The sequence below is a fragment of the Scyliorhinus canicula genome, chromosome 7, assembly GCF_902713615.1.
Source record: "Scyliorhinus canicula chromosome 7, sScyCan1.1, whole genome shotgun sequence".
In the NCBI taxonomy this organism is placed as follows: domain Eukaryota; kingdom Metazoa; phylum Chordata; class Chondrichthyes; order Carcharhiniformes; family Scyliorhinidae; genus Scyliorhinus; species Scyliorhinus canicula.
The window spans coordinates 94,610,092-94,627,329 of record NC_052152.1 but is presented as its reverse complement, the minus strand read 5'-3'; the positions used below and the strand labels follow the sequence as shown (position 1 = coordinate 94,627,329).

General features: G+C 48.3%; 1 protein-coding gene across 5 annotated transcripts in view; it reads right to left on the bottom strand.

The window, feature by feature from the left end:
- Positions 1-16,668, bottom strand: part of glra2 (glycine receptor, alpha 2) — a 233,635-nt gene extending 216,967 nt beyond the window's left edge. For 2 of the 5 annotated variants that reach the window (XM_038802489.1, XM_038802490.1), the window contains exons 1-2: positions 16,528-16,668; positions 15,406-15,542 (exon numbers count right to left, since the gene is read on the bottom strand). In XM_038802489.1, the coding sequence (XP_038658417.1) occupies positions 15,406-15,542; positions 16,528-16,595 (205 nt within the window). In that variant the 5' untranslated portion in view covers positions 16,596-16,668. Of the gene's footprint in view, positions 1-15,405; positions 15,548-16,527 lie in introns of those variants that run through there. The other 3 variants (XM_038802492.1, XM_038802493.1, XM_038802491.1) reach the window with 3 other exon arrangements.
- Between the last annotated feature and the right edge of the window lie 570 nt (positions 16,669-17,238).

Here is a 17,238-nt window from a genome sequence, read left to right as displayed (position 1 = left end):
CCCAGTTCCATCCCTCATGCCGGCCCTAGAACCGAGGTGATCCAGCACGTCGATGAAGCCGCAGAAGTGGGCACGGTTACACCGCCCAGGGATGGTGCGATGACTAAACCTCTGCAAACAGCTCAACATACACCGACAGCCAGAGGCTGCTACAAAGAAAACAACCAAAATCAAGAGACAAACCAAAATACAGCACCATGTCCTAAAAATTAAAAGAAAAAAGAGGCGAACACGGGGAAAACTACCTCGTCCCACCAACCAACTAGCGATGAAAGCAGTTGCAAGTAGCAAGCAACATCATACAAGAAAGAGGAAGAGAAAGCGACTGATAATACCAGTATGGCAGTCTCGGACACAGTCCTTTCAAAGACACAGGTCGGCGTGCAAGAGAAGTAAGACGGCGGCAAATAAACCAGGCTCTAACGAGGTGGGCAACAACTCAAAAGAATGAGATCTGCACAAAGGAAATGGACACTTGTCTGGAACAGCATATAAATGGACGCTTTAGTAAAACTTGCTCACTGTACCAGCTACGTATGATGAATTGTATAAAGTGTAATGTTTATTGTTATCTGTGAGAAAAAAATATCTCAGGCCGTGATTCTTCGAGCTCGTGACGGGTTGGAGAATCGCCGGGGGTGCGGGAAATTCCCGCCACGCCCCTCCGATGCCGGGCCGCCAATTCTCTGCCAACCGGAGAATTGGTGCCAATCGCGCCCGCGCCGGTTGTCGGCCGCTGAAATAGACCCGGGGTGATTCTCCCGCTGAGTTCCGCCGAACGCCACCGGCGTGTTTCAAACCTGGTACTACCCGGCAGGAGCTCGGACCCGCGGCCACTGTGGACGTCCGGGTGGGGGGGGGGGGGGGCAAGGGGATCTGACTCTGGGGCAGGCCTTCACGGGGTCCATGCCTGCGATCGGGGGCTTCTGATCGGCGGGTGGCCGTGATCTGGAGGGGGCCTACCTCCTTCCTCGCGGGCCCCCTGTTAGATCCCCAACATGTTGCTCTGCGCCGGCGTGGAGACGGCAACCATGCACATGGGCCGGTGCAGTGACGGCCGTCACGCGCATGCGCGGACCCGCGCCGACCGTGCAGGGCTGTCTTTCGGTGCCGGAGCTCAACACTTGGCCGGGATTTCAGAGAATCCCAGCCTCAATGTTTTGTGAGGAAGGGGATGTGATGATATGCCTATGGGCTATATCATTGTTGGATAGAGTGCGACCTTTAACCAGCAGGTGGCGGTACAGACACACCATGCGGTCTCTAGACCAAGGTCATGTGATCTGTGACTCCAATATAAGAGGAGACTCATCTGGCCACCTTGAGAAGAATATTGAGAGGGTAATAAGGTGTACATGTGAATGGTCAGTGCTAGGTGCAAGATCCGGAGGTGTAGTTAGCAGACATCATGATAACGTGCTCTGTATCAGATTGATATCTTACCACACGAGACTCAATAAACAATTCTGGTTTGGACACGTCAAAGTGTTTGGTGGATTCCTCCGTGAAGTACAAAGTACCAAACACAACAGAGACTCCCGCCCGGTATCTGTGCCTCCTGGTGCCTCCCACAGTGTGATCGGAAAATCCCACCCAAAGCCAATGGGCATTTGTTTGCCTCTCCCAGTTTTCAATCCCACTTGCGATGGCATTGGGCTGGAAAATCCCAGCCAGAATTAACATTGCTGGTTATTTACCTTTTACCAAAACTGAAGAAAGTTGGAGGCAAGAAAAGGGCTGGGGATGGGATGAACAAAAGGGAATGTCTATGATAATATGCAATAAAGGAAAGATTTAATTTTTTAAAAAAGATAACAGTACAAGACAAAATGCATTACCACTCCATTAAAAAATATATTGGAATTTTTGCACTTAATATCAAAACTTTTCAGAACAATATAAAAACAGTAATAATAACCAAAACAATAACAGGACCAACACAAGCCACCGTGTCAGTGACAATAGTTCCAATACTATCATTTCCCGACATTATTTGCATTAGTTTGTATCATGCCCTTTTTTTTTAAAAAGTGTTCTTATTGAGATTTTAAGAATTATATCCAACTTTCCATACGTATTCATAATTACTGCTGGAACTCTACATTGTTTCCAATTACATTTGTTTTACTGGGGGGGAGGGATGTCCTGTTTCCCTTGAGTTCTCAAGGAGGTTAGGATGGTCAGTCTTCCCGGTTGGATACGTGTGGGAGCGATCCGTGTCCCCTCCTTCGAATGACCTTCCTTCCCGTTTCTTCTCTGCTAAACACGAGCTCCCTTTGATCCAAGCAGTGCTCTCTGCCCCCTACTTCCTGCAGGCCTTTCCTATCCCTCCCCATCATATCTGCTGTCACACCCCCTCCCCCAGTTAGTCGCTGGTTGCGAACAGGTCTGCAAAGAGGTTTGTGAACTTCTTCCACATGTTGTGGAATCTCTCCTCGGACTGCCTTATCGAGTATATTTTCTGTTCTAGTTTCAGGAACTCGGCCAGGTCTGAGAGCCACTCTGATGCCCTGGGAGGTGCATCGAACTTCCAACTTAGCAGTAGTCAGGACATCCCTGTCCAGAGTCCTGGATGCTCTGACACCTCGAAGATCGCTAGTCGGGCACGGCTCCATCTGGACCATCACAACCCTGGATATGACCTTGAAAACGGCTGTCCAGAACCTCCTGAGTCTGGAACAGGACCAGATCATATGGGTGTGGATGGCGAACCCCTCTGACACTGCTCGCACTTATCCTCCACCTCCGGCAAGAACCTGCTCATGCATGTCTCAGTACGGTGCGCTCTGTGCACCACCTTGAGCTGCATCAGGCTTAGTCCAGTGCAAGAGGAGGTGGAGTTGATCCTGTGCAGCGCCTCGATCCAGAGTTCCCCCTCTCATCTCCATGCCCAACTCCTCCCATTTCTGTCTGGTCTCGTCCAGTAGGATCCTGACTTTTACTATAAGTATTCCGCAGATGTCTCCACATTTGTCGTCCCCTAACCAGTCCAGCCCTACCATTGTGTCCCAAAATGTGTGTCCGGGTCCCTGGGGTAATGTTTTTGTCTCTTTGCAGAGGAGGTTGCGCAGTTGCAGGTGCCTGAGCTCATTCCATTTCGGGGATTTGAACCTCTCTAAGAGTTCACCCACGGCCGCCAGTCTATCGTCCACATACATGTCCTCTACTCTCAGTGTCCCTCTATCCTCCCTCCATGTCCCAAATGTGGCTTCTATCCTCGCCGGTGTTAACCAAAGTTTGTTGCAGATGAGGGCCATGATGGACATCTCAGCAAGCTTGAAATCTCGCCTTAACTGGTTCCATGTCCTCAGTGTGGCCACTGGCACCAGGCCCCTGGAGTGTGTGGGGGGAGGGGCAGGGGTGGTACGGTGGCAAGTGCGCGGAGAGACGTCCCTGTGCAGGAGGCCTCCTCCATTCGGACCCAGTCCGCCTCTGGTTCTCTTCATCCACCCAATGATAGAATAGGAGGTTCGGTAGGGCTAGACCTCCCACGTGTCACCCTCGCTGTAAAATGGTCTTGCGTATCCTTGGGACTCTAACCCCGCCCCCCCACCCCCGGATGAAGGCCATGATTAACTTGTCGATGTTGGTGAACAAGGATTTGGGGATGAAGATCGGGAGTGTTCTGAATACGGGTGAACCTAGGCGGCACGTTCACTTTGACCGTCTTTAATTTTAATCAAAAATTCATAAACTACATTTGTCTATTTTCGGGGGAGTCTGTGGCATTATGGTATTCTCACTAGACTCATAATCCAGAGAACCAGGACAAGATCGGGGACCCGGGTTCAAATCCTAACACGGAAGATCATGAAATCTGAATCCAGATCGGTTATTAAAAGTCTAATTTTGCTGATTGTCATAATAAGCCATCTGGTCAAGACTTCCGGTGTCGGCTATGAAGGAGTAAGTCGCACATTTGGTGGCTCCCGCTTGGATTGGACTTTTGAACCTTTTCCCCCGATTTTCTACCGGACTTATAGAACATAGAACAGTACAGCACAGAACAGGCCCTTCGGCCCTCAATGTTGTGCCGAGCAATGATCACCCTACTTAAACCCACGTAACCTGTATACCCGTAACCCAACAATCCCCCCATTAACCTTACACTACGGGCAATTTAGCATGGCCAATCCACCTAACCCGCACATCTTTGGACTGTGGGAGGAAACCGGAGCACCCGGAGGAAACCCACGCACACACGGGGAGGACGTGCAGACTCCACACAGACAGTGACCCAGCTGGGAATCGAACCTGGGACCCTGGAGCTGTGAAGCATTGATGCTAACCACCATGCTACCGTGAGGCACTTGAACTGTGAAACTGAAGACAGAGGCGATTGTGTATTGAATTCCCACATCGGCGCATGGAGAGAAGGACTAGAAGTGCTCGTAAAGGCAGAAACAGAAAGACAGAGAAGGCTTGGGCTGAAGCTGCAGCAGGACACAGCATGGCGGAGGACCGGATCTCTGGTTTGTCGACCCAGCAGTCAACGGAGTAGCTGATGCAAGTTATTCAGGAAGGCTTTGCTAAGCAAAAACGGGACTGCTTGGACCCGATAAGAGAGTCAATTGAGCAGCTGGAGCTTAGATTGCATGTCCAAGATCGGGTGATCCAGAAGGTGGAGAAGGCGCTGGCTGAGCAGGGGGAATATCAAACTACGGTGGAGCTGGAGGTGGGGATGCTGAGAAACCAGCAGAAGAAGCTGCTGGAGGAGGTGGAGGAGCTAGAGAATAGGTCCCGTTGGCAGAAGTTGAGAATCGTTGGGCTCCCGGAGGAGTCCGAAGGAGCAGACGCTGGGGCATACATCGCAGATATGTTTGAGAAGCTGCTGGGGGATGGGACATTCTCCCGACCCTTGGAGGGCAGGGCTCACAGAGCACTCATGAGGAAGTCCAGAATGGGAGACCCCCCCTCTCCCCTGAGGGCAATGGTGGTGAGATTCCACAGGTACTTGGATATGGAGCGCATTCTACAGTTGACCAAGCAGACACGGAGTTGTAAGTGGGACAATAGTATCCTGCGGGTCTACCAAGACCTGAGTGTGGAGGTGGCCAGGAGAAGAGCAGGCTTCAACCAGATTAGGTTGATTCTTTTTAAGAAAAAAGTGAAGATCGGACTGTTGTATCCAGCCCGTCTCTGGGTCACGTATGAGGAACAGCACTTTTAGTTTGAGTCGCCTGAGGATGCGCTGGACTTTGTGAAAAGGAAAGGACTGGTGGTGGACTGAGAACTTTTGAACTTTGCTGCAGCGTTCATATTTATTTTTATTTTTCTTTCTCTGTTCTTTAAAAAAAAAGTTTCTTGTTTTATGTTTTGTGGAATCTGTTTGTAATGCTTTCTGTATTGATTTGGGACCAGTGGCAGAGCTGAGTGAGTTAAGGTTTTCATTTGCACTGTTGGGGGATGGAGGTGTGCTTGTTTAGATTTTGGTGTTTTTCTGTTGGGCAATTGTGTGGGGATTGTTTGATGTTGGAGTATGTTTGTATGAGTGGGGGGAGGGGGGGAGGGAACAATAGGTGGGAGACTATCCGGCACCAGGGATGGGGGGTCACCAAGCTAGCTGGGCAGACTAGCTCATGGAAGCGTAGTGGGGGGTATGCATATGTTTAGTTTATCAAAGGGGTTGGGTTACAGAGTGTTGTTACTGGGGGGATGGGGGAAAGTGTTCTGCTGACGAGGGAGGGACTTGGGCCAAGGGTCAGAGAGGAGGTTGGGGTGGAGGCTACCTGGGTCAGGCCGGTAGAGGTGCGGAGCATGGGCTGGAGTCGGGTCCAAAAAATGGGATGGCTGATCGGCGAAGGGGGGGCAATGAGCCCCCCAACTAGGCTGATCACCTGGAATGTTCGAGGGTTAAATAGGCCGGTCAAGAGGGCACGTGTGTTCGCACATCTTAGGGGACTGAAGGCGGACGTGGTAATTTTTCAGGAGACGCACCTTAGAGTAACTGACCAGATTAGATTGAGGAAAGGCTGGGTCAGTCAGGTCTTTCACTCGGGACTTGATTCAAAGACTAGAGGGGTCGCGATCCTGATCCATAAGCAGGTGGTGTTTGAGGTGGGTAGAATAGTCTTGGATGTGGGAGGTTGGTACATTATGGTCAGTGGGAAACTGGAGGGGGTGCAGGTGGTATTAGTAAATATGTATGCGCAAAATTGGGATGATGTGGAGTTTATAAAGAGGATGCTGGTGAAGATCCTGGACCTGGACTCGTACAGGTTGGTCATGGGACGGGACTTCAACACAGTTATTGACCCTGGCTTGGACCGGTCAAGCTCAAAAATGGGCAGGGTGCCAATATTGGCAAGGAACTAGGGGGGTTTATGGAGCAGATGGGGAGTGGATCCATGGAGATTTGGGCAGCTGAGGGCGAAGGAGTTCTCCTTCTAGTCACACATGCATAAAGTGTATTCCCTGATTGATTTCTTTATTTTGAGCAGGACCTTGCTGGCTGGGGTGGTGGACACGGGGTACCCAGCAATCACAATCTCAGACCATGCTCCACACTGGGTTGACCTGCAGGTTAGTAAAGACAGTAACCAGCGTCCACACTGGAGGTTAGATGTGGGACTTTTGGCTGATAAAGGGGTGTGCGAGTGGCTGAGGAAACGTATTCAGAACTACCTGCAGGTCAACAACACGGGGGAAATTTAAGCAGCGATGGTCTGAAAAGCACTGAAGGCAGTGGTCAAAGGGGAGCTGATCTCGATACGGCCCATAGGGAGAAGGTGAACAGGGCAGAGATGGACCGACTGGTTAAGGAGATAATACAGATTGATAGGAGGTATGCAGAGACCCCAGAGGCAGGGCTTTTAGGCAAGTGCGGCTTGTTAACCACAGGGAGGGTGGTGGCGCAGCTGGAAAGGTGAGGGGGCAATCTATGATTATGGAGAGAAGGCCAGCAGAATTCTTGCACAGCAGCTTGGAAAGAGAGAGGCAGCCAGGGAGATAGGGAAAGTAAATGATGGAGATGAGAACCTGGCTGGAGATTCAGCAGGGGTGAATAAGGCGTTTAGGGATATCTACAGTCGGCTGTATAGGTCGGAACCCCCTACGGGGCCGGAGGGGATGGGGCACTTCTTGGAGGGGGCTGAATTTCCCAAAGGTGGACGGGGAGCTGGTAGAAGGGCTGGGGGCCCCGATCGGGTTGGAAGAGAAAGTGGAGGGTCTGAAGGCCAGGCAGGCGGGTAAAGCCCCGGGGCCGGACGGGTACCCAGTGGATTTTTATAAGACGTTCTCTGGAATATTGGGGCCGGTGTTGATGAGGATGTTCAATGAGGCAAGGGAAAGAGGACTGCTGCCCCCGACGATGTCACAGGCCACAATTTTGCTGATTCTGAAGCGGGACAAGAACCCGGAGCCGTGTGGGTCCTACAGCCCAATATCCCTGTTGAATGTAGACGCCAAATTGCTGGCCAAAATTTTGTCCTCCAGGATTGAGGATTGTGTTCCGGACATTGTGGGGGAGGACCAGACGGGATTTGTTAAGGGTAGGCAGTTGGTGGTCAATGTAAGAATGTTGTTAAACGTGATCATGATGTCCCCGGAAGGTAGGGGGTTGGAGGTAGTGATCGTAATGGATGCAGAAAAGGTTTTTGATAGGGTAGAATGGGATTAGCTGTGGGAGGTACTGGGATGGCTTGGATTTGGGCAGGGCTTTATTGACTGGGTCAGGTTGCTGTATCAGGCTCCTGTGCCAAGTGTACGGACGAATAGGAAACATCGGACTATTTTAGACTGCACCAAGGGACGAGACAGGAATTCCCCCTCTCCCCACTGTTGTTCGCGCTAGCTATAGAGCCGTTTACAATTGCTCTGAGAGCCTCAAGGGGCTGGAAGGGGTTGTTCTGGGGGGTGGGGGGTGGGGGGTGTAGCACAGAATCTCGCTGTATGCAGACGACCTGCTTCTGTATGTATTGGACCTATTAGAGGGGATGGAAGCAATCATGAGGATTCAGGGGGAATTTGGCCGGTTTTCGGGGTATAAGCTAAATATGGGGAAAAGTGAGATGTTTGCGATCCAGGCGAGGGGACAGGAGAGGCAATTGGGGGAGCTGCCGTTTTGATTAGTAGGGAGAAACTTGAGGTACCTCGGCATTCACGTGGCGCGGCAATGGGACCGGCTGCATAAATTAAATCTGGCCCGGCTAGTAGACCAAATGAAGGATGATTTTCGGAGATGGGACGCGCTCCCGTTGTCATTAGCTGGGAGGGTGCAGACGGTGTAGATGACGTTCCTCCCGAGATTCCTGTTTGTGTTTCAATGTTTCCCTATCTTTACTCTGCGGTCCTTTTTTAACCGGGCCAACAAAGTGATCTCTGGCTTTGTTTGGGTGGGCAAGACCCCGCGGGCAAGGAAGGTAATGCTTGCACGGAGTCGGGAGAGGGTGGGCTGGCGCTTTCAAATTTTAGTAACTATTACTGTGCGGCGAATATAGCCATGATCAGGAAGTGGGTGGTGGGGGAGGGGTCGGCATGGGAGCGTATGGAGGTGGCTTCATGCAAGGGCACCAGTTTGGGGGCTCTGGTAGCTGCACCTCTGCCATTCCTGTCGGCATTGAACTCCATCAGCCCCGTGGTGGTGGTGGCCCTGGGAGTCTGGGGGCAATGGAGGAGGCATGTGGGAGCAGAGGGAGCATCGGTCTGGTCCCCAATCTGTAATAATCATCGGTTTGCCCCGGGAAGTATGGATGGGGGATTCCGGATATGGCGGAGAGCAGGGATTGAGAGGATTGGGGATATGTTTATGGAGGGGAGATTTCCGAGTATGAGGGTGCTGGTGGAGAAGCTTGGGTTGGCAAGGGGAAACAAATTCAGATATCTGCAGGTGCGGGACTTCCTACGTAAACAGGTGTCAACCTTCCCGCTCCTACCGCTAAGGGGGGTTCAGGATAGGGTAGTTTCCAGAGGGTAGGTCGGAGAAGGGAGCATCTCGGACATTTACAAGGAACTTATGGGTTCAGAGGAGACGCAGACCGAGGAGCTGCAGCACAAGTGGAAGGAGGAGCTGGGGGGAGAGATAGAGGATGGTCTATGGGCGGACGCATTGAGTAGAGTTAACGCGTCCGCAACATGTGCCAGGCTCAGCCTGATACAATTCAAGGTCATTCACTGGGCTCACATGACAGTGGCCCGATGAGCAGATTCATTGGGGTGGAAGACAGGTGAACAAAATGTGCGGGAGGACCAGCGAACCATGTCCACATGTTCTGGGCATGTCTGAAGCTTAGGGGATTTTTGCAAGGGTTTGCAGATATCATGTCCACGGTGTTAAAAACAAGGGTGGCACTGAGTCCAGAGGTGGCGATTTACGGGGTGTGGGAAGACCCGGGAATCCAGGAGGAGAAAGAGGCAGACATTCTGGCCTTTGCTTCCCTGGTAGCCCGGAGACGGAGGGACTCAAAGCCCCTGAAGTTGGAGACCTGGCTATCGGACATGGCTATCTTTCTCTTTGGAGAAAAGCAAGTTCGCCTTGAGAGGGTCACTGTTAGGATTCGCCCGGAGGTAGCAACCATTCGTCGACTTCTTCACGGAAAATTAATCGTCAGCAGAAGGGGGGTGGGTTCGTTTAGCTTAGAGTAGGGGGTTAATAAAGGTGGGACCTGTAAGGGAGGGAGACGGCTTTTGCACGATGTTTATAGTTTCATGTACATTGTTTATTGTGTTGTTTTTATAATACCAAAAAACACCTCAATAAAATGTTTATTAAAACAAAAGTCATCTGGTTCACTAATGGAAGGAAATCTGCATCCTAACCGGGCTTGACCTACATATGATTTCAGATCCACAGCAATGTGGTTGATTCTCAAATGCCCTATGACATGGCGCGCAGTTAGGGTGGTCAATAAATGCTGGCCCACAGCCGGCAATGAATAAAAAATAATCATACCTCTGTTAGAAATCCGCTAGTGCTTGCCCTAAACTTTCCATTAGACTTTATAAGCAATATTATTGGACATTCACTAACATTACGAAAACCACTGCAATACCTAGAAAATATGGGGCTGGATTCTCCCCTACCCGGTGGGGCGGGTGTATCGGCGGGATGGAGTGGCGTGAACCACTCCGTCATCGGGCTGTCCCAAAGGTGCAAATTTCTCTGCCCCTTTAGGGGCCAAGCCCTCAGCTTGAGGGGCTAGGTCCACGCCTGAGTGGTTCCCGTCCCGCCGGCTGGCGTGGAAGGCCTTTGGCACAATGCCAGCCGGGGCCAAAGGGACTTCGCCGGCCGGCGGAGGTCTGCGCATGCGCGGGAGCGTCAACGGCTGCTGATGTCATCCCCGCGCATGAGCAGGGGAGGGGGTCACTTCCGCGTCGGCCATCGCGGAGGCTATGGATGACGTGGAAGGAAAAGAGTGCCTCCACGGCACAGGCCCGCCCACAGATCGGTGGGCCCTGATCGCGGGCCAGGCCACCGTGGAAGCACCCCCCCGGGGCAGGATTGCCCTGCGCCCCCCCAGGACCCCGGAGCCCGCCAGTTCCGCCGGTAAGGGAGGTGGTTTCATTCACGCCAGCAGGACGGGCATTACAGCAGCAGGACTTCGGCCCATTGTGGGCCGGAGAATCGCCGGGGGGTGGGGGGGGGCGCAGACCGGCGTGGCGCGATTCCCGCCCCCGCCGAATATCCGGTGCCAGAGAATTCGGTGGCCGGCGGGGGCGGGATTCATGCCACCCCCCCCCCCCCCCCCCCGGCGATTCTCCGATCCGGCGGAGGGGGGGGGGGGAAGGAGAATCCAGCTCATGATTTCCTAAAGCTGTCATATTAGAATGGATCATTGGATGGCTCCAACGTATATTGACAACAAAAGTTCCTCTTTGATATATTGTATGGGTATCTACAGATAACGGGTTCTGAGGGAATAGCACATAGGCCAATTATCATTCTTGCTTACCAGCATGTACTTTTATGAGAATTGGTACTGTAACTAGTGCTTTAGCTCTAAATAAAGTAAAAGGAAGTGGAGTCACATGAAGACACCCCTTTCTGTTCACCACTGCCTTCCACAATAAGATTGAGCCTGAATGGATTTACCAATGTTTTACTGCTTCACTCATTAACAGTGGTTGTATTTGGCTGTTAATATTGAGTCATATGATGGTTACAGCATCGAAGGAGGCCATTCTGCCCATTGTGATAGTGCCAGCTCTCCCCAAGAGCAGTTCACCTTGTGTCACTCCCCTATCTTTTCCCCATAGCCTTGCAAATTTTCCCTCTTCAGATCATGATCCAATTCTCTTTTTGGTAGCAATAATTGAATCTGCCTCCACCACGCTCTCAGACAGTATATTCCGGATCCTAACCACCCGCTATATGGAAATGTTTTTCCTCATGCCATTATTGCATCTTTTGGCAATCATCTTAAATTGGTATCCAATGGTTCTTTATCTTTCGGCCAAAAGAAACATTTTACCCCTTTCTACTCTGTCCAGACCCCGCATGATTTTGAACACATCAAATCTCTTCTTAATCTTGTCTTTTGAGGACAGTAGCCCCAGCTCCTGCAATCTATCTACATAACTGAAGTTCCACATCCCTGGAATCATTCTCGTTGATCTTTTCTGCACCCACTCTAATGCCGTCACATCTTTCCTAAAATGTGGTGCCCAAAATGAATGCAATATTCCAGTTGAGGCCAAACTTGTGTTTCATGCAGCTTCATCATAACTTTTGTTTTTAATATTCACTCCTGTATGTGTTTTAACTCTCTTTTAACCTGTCCTGTTACCTTCAATGATTTGTGCACATATACATCCAGTTCCCTCTGTTCCTGCGCACCCTTTAGAACTGTGCCCTTTATGGTCTTTCCCCATTCATCACCTACCAAAACAAATCATTTCTACTCCTCTGCATTAAATTTAATCTGCCACTTATCTGCTCATTCCACCAACCTATGTCCTTTTAAAATTCAACAATATCCTCCTCACAGTTCACAATATTTCCACAGTTCGTGACATCTGCTGATTTTGAAATTGTGCCTGTCTACCAAATTCTAGGTCATCGATATATATCAAAAAGAACGCAACTTTTAGCATCAATCCCTGGAGAGCCCCACTATAATACCACTTCCAGTTTGAGGAAAAACCATTCACCACTACACTATTGGTCAGCCAATTCTGCATCCATCTTGCTGCTGTCCCTTTTATTCCATGGGCTCTAACCTTGATCAAAGTCTGTACTGTGACATTTTATCAAATGTCATTTGCAAGTCCACAGTCTGACATTTTTTATTGATACAATAAGTTTTGCACAGTTCAAATAGTATCCAATCAACCAGTTTATATTTGGAGATAGGTTTTAAAGAAAACAATTGCAAAACGATGACAGAAAATGTCAGCGACTATTTCCAGAAAAACCTTTCTGAAAATCTCCTGCTCTGAAGGAAATCACACAAGTAGAAGCATCTACCTGCTGAAGTTGAAGAGACTCTGCGTCATTATTCTTCACCAGCAGAGTATTGCTCCTTGCCTTCAAACAAAAGCTTAAGTGAACAAATGGGAAGCTTCACATTTACAGCCCTTCTTGTTGGCTAGATTTCTTCACCCTGTCTCTGAAACTCCTCTGAAACTGGTGTGCCTAATGCAAAAATATTCAGCTGATTATTTACATGTTCAATTAATTGCCACTGGGGCAATGGCCAGACGAGAGAGTTTTACCAAGAAACTAACTCACGTTGACAAGCAAAGTAAATTTCATACTGAAGGAATAATTGCCATTAATTCTTTGCAGGCACTTTGCAGAATAGTTTTATTATCTTCCTGAATTTCAATTTTCCTGACACCTTGGAAACTTGACCCACATGTTTTTATAAAACAAAACTCTCATACTAAATACAAAAGAGAACTGAAATAAAGAGAATAAAGAGCATGGTGAAAAAAATGTCCCTTAATAGATCTTTAAAGAAAGTACAACATTATAGTATTCAGAAGGGACAAGAAATTGGCAATGCATCACCATGTAATTACAACTAGAGTAATTTCTCCCACACACTGACTAAAGACTGCTGTATAATATTTGCAACAATTTAGATCTAATGCAAATCTATAACTCAACCGTGCATATTCTATTAAAGTTACACATTGACCTTTTTAATGGATTACCAATGTATCTGTGAAGTGATTTAATCATTTATTTTGAACTATCACTGTAATTTAGTGCTCATACATGCAGATACCTCAAACTAAGTATTAGTGCCTTTGGTCAAAAATTAGAGAATTGTTGAAGACATTTTGACCCAGCATGAGGAGTCTAGGCATTCTTGATATTAATTCTATTGTATTTGTGTGATCAAAAAAATTCTCAGAGATATTCACATGGTTTAGTGACCAGAAAATATTGTATTTTAAAATTATAGGTTAGAGAAAAGATTCTACGAATGACAATGAAATAGGTTGACCATGTTGGATTTTGAAGAGTTCCGTACTATACGTGCTGCTGTAGTTATTAGATGATATTTCTGATATACTGGGATCGCTCTTCATGTATGATCCAGATTCTGAATATGTGCAAACTTCTCATTTCTTTCCCTCTGTTTATCATTGAATAGTGAACGACTGATTTACTGGATTACACGTTTGGTCGGCACACATCCAGAGTCCTGCCACTAACTTTGCTCACATTGTGGAAATAGCAATTAATCATTAAAGCAGATTGTGTGCATCATTTTAAGGGAGGCAATTAACCCGAAGATGAGGCAAATTGCGGATGCTTCTGAGTTTAAATTATGATTGCGTGCCCCCAATACCCTCCTCCTCCCGCTTCACAAAATAGTTACCCTCTTTACACAACTGGATGTTGGGACAGAATTGGTATCTTCCACTGAAACAAATAAAGCAAGCCACACCCCACAAATCACGATATAAATCAGATATAGAAAATTAACTAGTAGTGCTGATCGTGAAAGAGAAAAACATGTAAAGATAAAAGTGTGTACTCCATGCTAATATTTGACCCACATGCATAAACTAATATACACAAGTGAATATACATGCGGACTCCATCAACCAGAAATTATATCTACCTTTGAGCTTCTGCCTTCAAAGGGAAGTATCATAAATCACAATAATCGTTATTGATTAAGAAGTTATTCGTAATCTCGAGCCCTACTCCTCTGCAAGAGACTGAAATATCAAATGTTGATGCCACATGCCGAATGTTACCTTCTCCACACTCTCTATCTCACAAACACACGGGCATCACATATCATCTGTTGTGGTCCCCTCCCTTGTCCCACCATTGATTCTGGGATCGAACAACGGGCAGGTTATCACAAGATATATGAAAGGGGGTCCATGCAAATATATCTGACATAATCAAGACGACAGCTGCACAAATGACAGTCTAGGGCAACATCCGTCTTGAAGGATCTTTTTAGTATTAAATCGTTTGGTTTCTCTGCTTCATCATGCCTACTGTGGGGCATGTGCGGAATTGGGAGTTAGAGGAGGATAGATTGTCTAGGAGAGCCTTTCACGCCAATAATTCATTATTGAATTCTCGGTATCCAGATTTAATTACCTCAATGTGTTCCCTCAGGTAATAAACTCTTTGGTCACCAGTGGTCCGAAGAGATATCGATTTCTGGGGTAACACGGCACGGTGTGGCAGATAGGGCAGAGCGAGAGCATTGACTCGCAGTACTCATAGGACCCTGTTGATGGTGTATTAATATTCCAAAGAGCACCTCAGTGTTCATCAGGTGGAACACTAGCTGTAAGCGTTCACATGTGCATCACACTGTCTACCTTATAAACAAATTGCAAAAGCAAGCGATCACTGTGTGCCCCCCCCCCCCCCCCCACCATCCTGCAAAATGCTGCCCTCCATCCAAACACATTTAATGTTTGCTTATAGTAGTGAGATTTTTTTTAAAAAACACGGTTTCCCGACATAAACCTACTTTAGCTTTCCCACCGATTATATAATTCGGGACACACACACACCAGAAACTCGCTGCATTATTAAAGGAGAAACGGGTGTCAACACCATCAGCGGGCCTCAGAAAGGACACATCCCTCAGGTAAATTGCACAGGAATGGCACATGACTCATTTCAGCGTTCGCATCAATGATCCTGATTCTCGGCACTCCATTGTAGTTGTGTGGAGCAGACGTAAATAGTACAACATACTTGGAAACGGGGCACTGCCTTCTAATATATACTTTTTAAAAACATTCTGAAGACGTTAGGAATTCATCCTCTCGTCTCCATGTGTAAAATCCGAGTGAAAGTTGCTCACTTCAGCCGAAGTTGGCAAATAGGTGTTTAGCAAAGTGTCTCAAGACAGCGGTTATGCCTTTCACACAGATAGAATTCCTCACTGAATTCAGGGGGCACTTGAGTTCCCAGTACAGAGAAACACGGTCAGACTCCTCCTGGCTGCAGCGATATTGGCCGTACGCCCCTTTTACCTTTAAAGTTTGGTCTGATTCTGGCGTCGTATCCTGATGTCCTTCCCATCAATTTGTCCAGAAAATCTGAAGGGGACATGGCCTGCGAGGCCGGTTTGGCTGAAGACCTAAAATCATGCTCCTTGGAGAGAGCTAACCTAAAGGAAATACAATCCCAGCGTTAGGAAGATGTGCGCTGTGCATTTGCTTCGAGTACACGAGACTTGGCGCTGGATTGTACAAGGATCGACAAGGCAGTCAGTCTGAATGGAGATGTCTGGGGCGCTCTCAACATTTTAGTAAGGAGGGTCAAATGCGCCCGGCACAAAACCATCCTCATTCTTTCTTCAATCGCAGCATTTTGTTTTCCAATGACTAATGTCAGGGTCTGGCTTCAGGGAACGATACATATTAAACATGATCGCAATCCAGACAGGATTCATTTCACTGAAAGCCATGTTACCAAAGCTCTTAGAAGCAACAGGAATGCATAACAAGTCGTCCACTAATAGAGCTCAGCGATCAGACCAACCTCAAAAAACACACACAAATAAAAACTTAACACTCGTTGTCAGAGTTATAATAGTTTCGGTGAGAAAACCGTGTATAATTTACACATATTGCTAACAGGTTAAACCAATCTCAAACCCAAACGTCAAGAATGTAATCATCTGAAAGAAAATTGCCCGGGTGTCTGAAAGCACTAACGCTACACATAGCTTCACATTTGGCGAAAATGAGACAGAATTTCAACAACTTCTGCCACCACCTCCATATGCTTCGTGTGTTGGCGTTTAAAAGGAATGTTTTTGACCACCCCCCCCACTTGAGATTTTTTTTAAAGCAGCAAAATTAGGGGCGAGCTTTTACGTGGAAGTGTCCTCACGTTTAAAGGCATCCGCTACTAGGGTGTTTACAATATATCATCAGGTTCCGATCCGTCACATCGGTCGGGGTTGCTTTGCCTCACTACGATGCATCACTCAGGAAGACCAGGACACATTGGAAGTAATACTGCGTGCTGTGCAATTCCCCATTGTTCAAGCCGCCGACCTCGCTTATGCTAATAACGTGCACAAAACGGCAAGACAACCATGCACCGTTTCCGCACACCCCTCCCAGCAAACAAATGGCAAGCCATACCTGAAGTTGCTGGTTTCCAAGATGCATGCAAAGAACGTTGTCAGGATATTCACAGCTGCTCGATTCATTCCGCCAAACTCTTATCTTTCTATCTCTCTGGCAACGCGGGCAATGTTCTGGAAAGAAAGTCCCTCCCCAACAAACCCCCCCACCCCCCCCCCCCCCCCCAACCCCCCCTCCTCCTCCAAAAAACGAATGAAGAATCGGTTGATCGTGTGAGGAACTCAGATCCAAGTGGCAGAAAGTAGCTCTGTCTCGAAGCAGGCGGAGAAGGAACAATACAGGGCATCAGTCCTCAGTATCATTGTTCAGTGGGAGAGCTGGAGACTGAGCTGCTGCAGCGGAGAGTAAAGAGCGTCAGAAATGGCATCTTTTCCCAAAGCACCTCTGTAAACACGACGTCAGGGAACGGGAGGAATCAAACTTCATGTTCCGGCAAACGGGTGAGAGTCGGCTTGCCCACCGTGCAGCCGCAGCAGCAGCATCGGGTGAAGAGGGTGCGAAGGGGTGGCTGGGGAAGAAGCTCTGATTCAGGGGAGAGCAGAGAGTGAGATCTACCCTCAGCACCACTGGTACATTTCAGTGCCACTGGTACATTTCAGTGCCACTGGTACATTTCAGCACCACTGGTATATTTCAGCACCCCTGGTATATTTCAGTGCCACTGGTACATTTCAGCACCACTTGTACATTTCAGCACTTGGACAGCTC